General features: G+C 40.3%; 1 protein-coding gene across 1 annotated transcript; it reads left to right on the top strand.

Moving 5' to 3' along the window:
- The first annotated feature begins 243 nt into the window (after positions 1-243).
- On the top strand, positions 244-1,196 carry LOC137815087 (LOB domain-containing protein 21). Its single transcript, XM_068618122.2, has one exon. The coding sequence runs from the start codon at positions 356-358 to the stop codon at positions 881-883; it is 528 nt and encodes a 175-aa protein (XP_068474223.1). The 5' UTR covers positions 244-355; the 3' UTR covers positions 884-1,196.
- Positions 1,197-1,639: the final 443 nt, after the last annotated feature.

Raw genomic sequence — 1,639 nt, 5'->3', positions numbered from 1 at the left:
AAACCAAAATTGCAAATGAATTTTTTGTAAAAAGGCAAATGGAAAATGAAATGAGAAGACAGCAGTGGCCCATGCAGGTCCCAAACCTGCTACTCCCTTCTTGTTACTGCCACGGTGATCAATCCAGCTGAGCTAATAGGCGATGACACGTAATTGCTCACAAAATAGACCTCTGGGAAAGAGATATTAATGCTCTATATATACACTTTTTTCTAAATAAAATCATGTTAATTTTAAATATTATTAAAATTTTCCCATAGTGGAAATAGAAATAGGCACATGAAGGACCACATATTTATGAGAGCAAAGGATAGAGGATAGACTATAGAGTAACAGAGGAAAAGAAGTGAGAAGCATGAAGGGTTATGAGCCCCGTTCAAGCTCTTCATGTGCAGCTTGCAAGTTATTGAAGAGAAGATGCGTACCCAATTGTATTTTTGCACCTTACTTCAGGTCTGATGAGTGTAAGAAGTTTGCCAAGGTGCACAAGGTATTTGGAGCCAGCAATGTGAGCAAGATCTTGATCGAAGTCTCAGAAGAGCAGAGGGAGGACACGGTCAATTCTCTGGCATATGAGGCTGAGGCAAGGCTGAGAGACCCTGTTTATGGATGCATTGGTGCCATAGCTCTCTTGCAGAGGAAGATGGTGGAGCTTCAACATGATCTCGCCATTGCTAAGGACCGTCTAGCACGTTGTCACGCTGCTGCCACTGTTCTCCCTTCTCCTGATATCTTGCATGCCCATGTTAGCCTCCCTCCATTCCCTGACTTTTGCACTTCCTCCAATGATTTCAATGATATCTTCTGCCACAGTTCATCATCTCAATTATTGAGCCGCCATGAAACGGTGGACGATTTCAATCAAATCCCATATATATTTTAGTGTTATGTATGCATGTTATGGTCCCCTTTTGAATGTAATTGTTGTTATCAGTCTTTCTAATCAATCATGAGCAGCTACGATCTGTTGTATGTGCTAATGAATAAGAACTCCAGGAGAATGAATAGGGCTGAATTGAAAACTCTCAACCAAAAAAATGTATTATTGCTTTGTGTTGTTGATTGCTGAATTTCACGGTTCCTACGCTGCTATGGCAGCTAGGAACTGCTGGAAAATGATGGGTATCTTGGCCTTTTTAGGTTCACTTTTGTAACAGCATATCAGTAATAGGATTTTCGTTGTTCCTGCTTTCTAACTTTGCAAAGTGACCATAAATTTTAGCTCCCAAATTCCTGTTCTCATCAATCTATTTTCTACCAATTCCGATTATTTCAGACAACTTTTGTTTGGTTTGGTTATAGTAAGACACGATTTTCCAGGCTTTGAGAGGCATATGAGTAAAATAAATTAAAAAAATTGTTGAAAGTGTGAACTCAGATCACCACCTTCTAGTCTTTTGATGGATTGGTGATAGAGACCAGAGCAGCCAGAGCATTGATTGCCATTACCTACAGTAACGAGACACCATTCAGCACAAAGAAAGCAACACTACCAATTGATTCTTGCTTATCTTTGAAAAACTGCTGCCCAATACAGTGGGTCCAATTGTACTGTTTCAATGCAGCATGGAGCTCCCATTATGATTTTCCCCCAACCTCATCAACCCCACAAGTGGCCCTCCAGTTTATCATAATGGGA

Source organism: Phaseolus vulgaris, chromosome 1, assembly GCF_051622355.1.
Source record: "Phaseolus vulgaris cultivar YP4 chromosome 1, ASM5162235v1, whole genome shotgun sequence".
Classification (NCBI taxonomy): Eukaryota; Viridiplantae; Streptophyta; class Magnoliopsida; order Fabales; family Fabaceae; genus Phaseolus; species Phaseolus vulgaris.
This window is presented reverse-complemented; position numbering and strand designations above follow the sequence as displayed.

Excerpts from the sequence above, each read along its gene's own strand:
- LOC137815087 (XM_068618122.2), top strand. The coding sequence starts at position 356 with ATGAAGGGTTATGAGCCCCGTTCAAGCTCTTCATGTGCAGCTTGCAAG.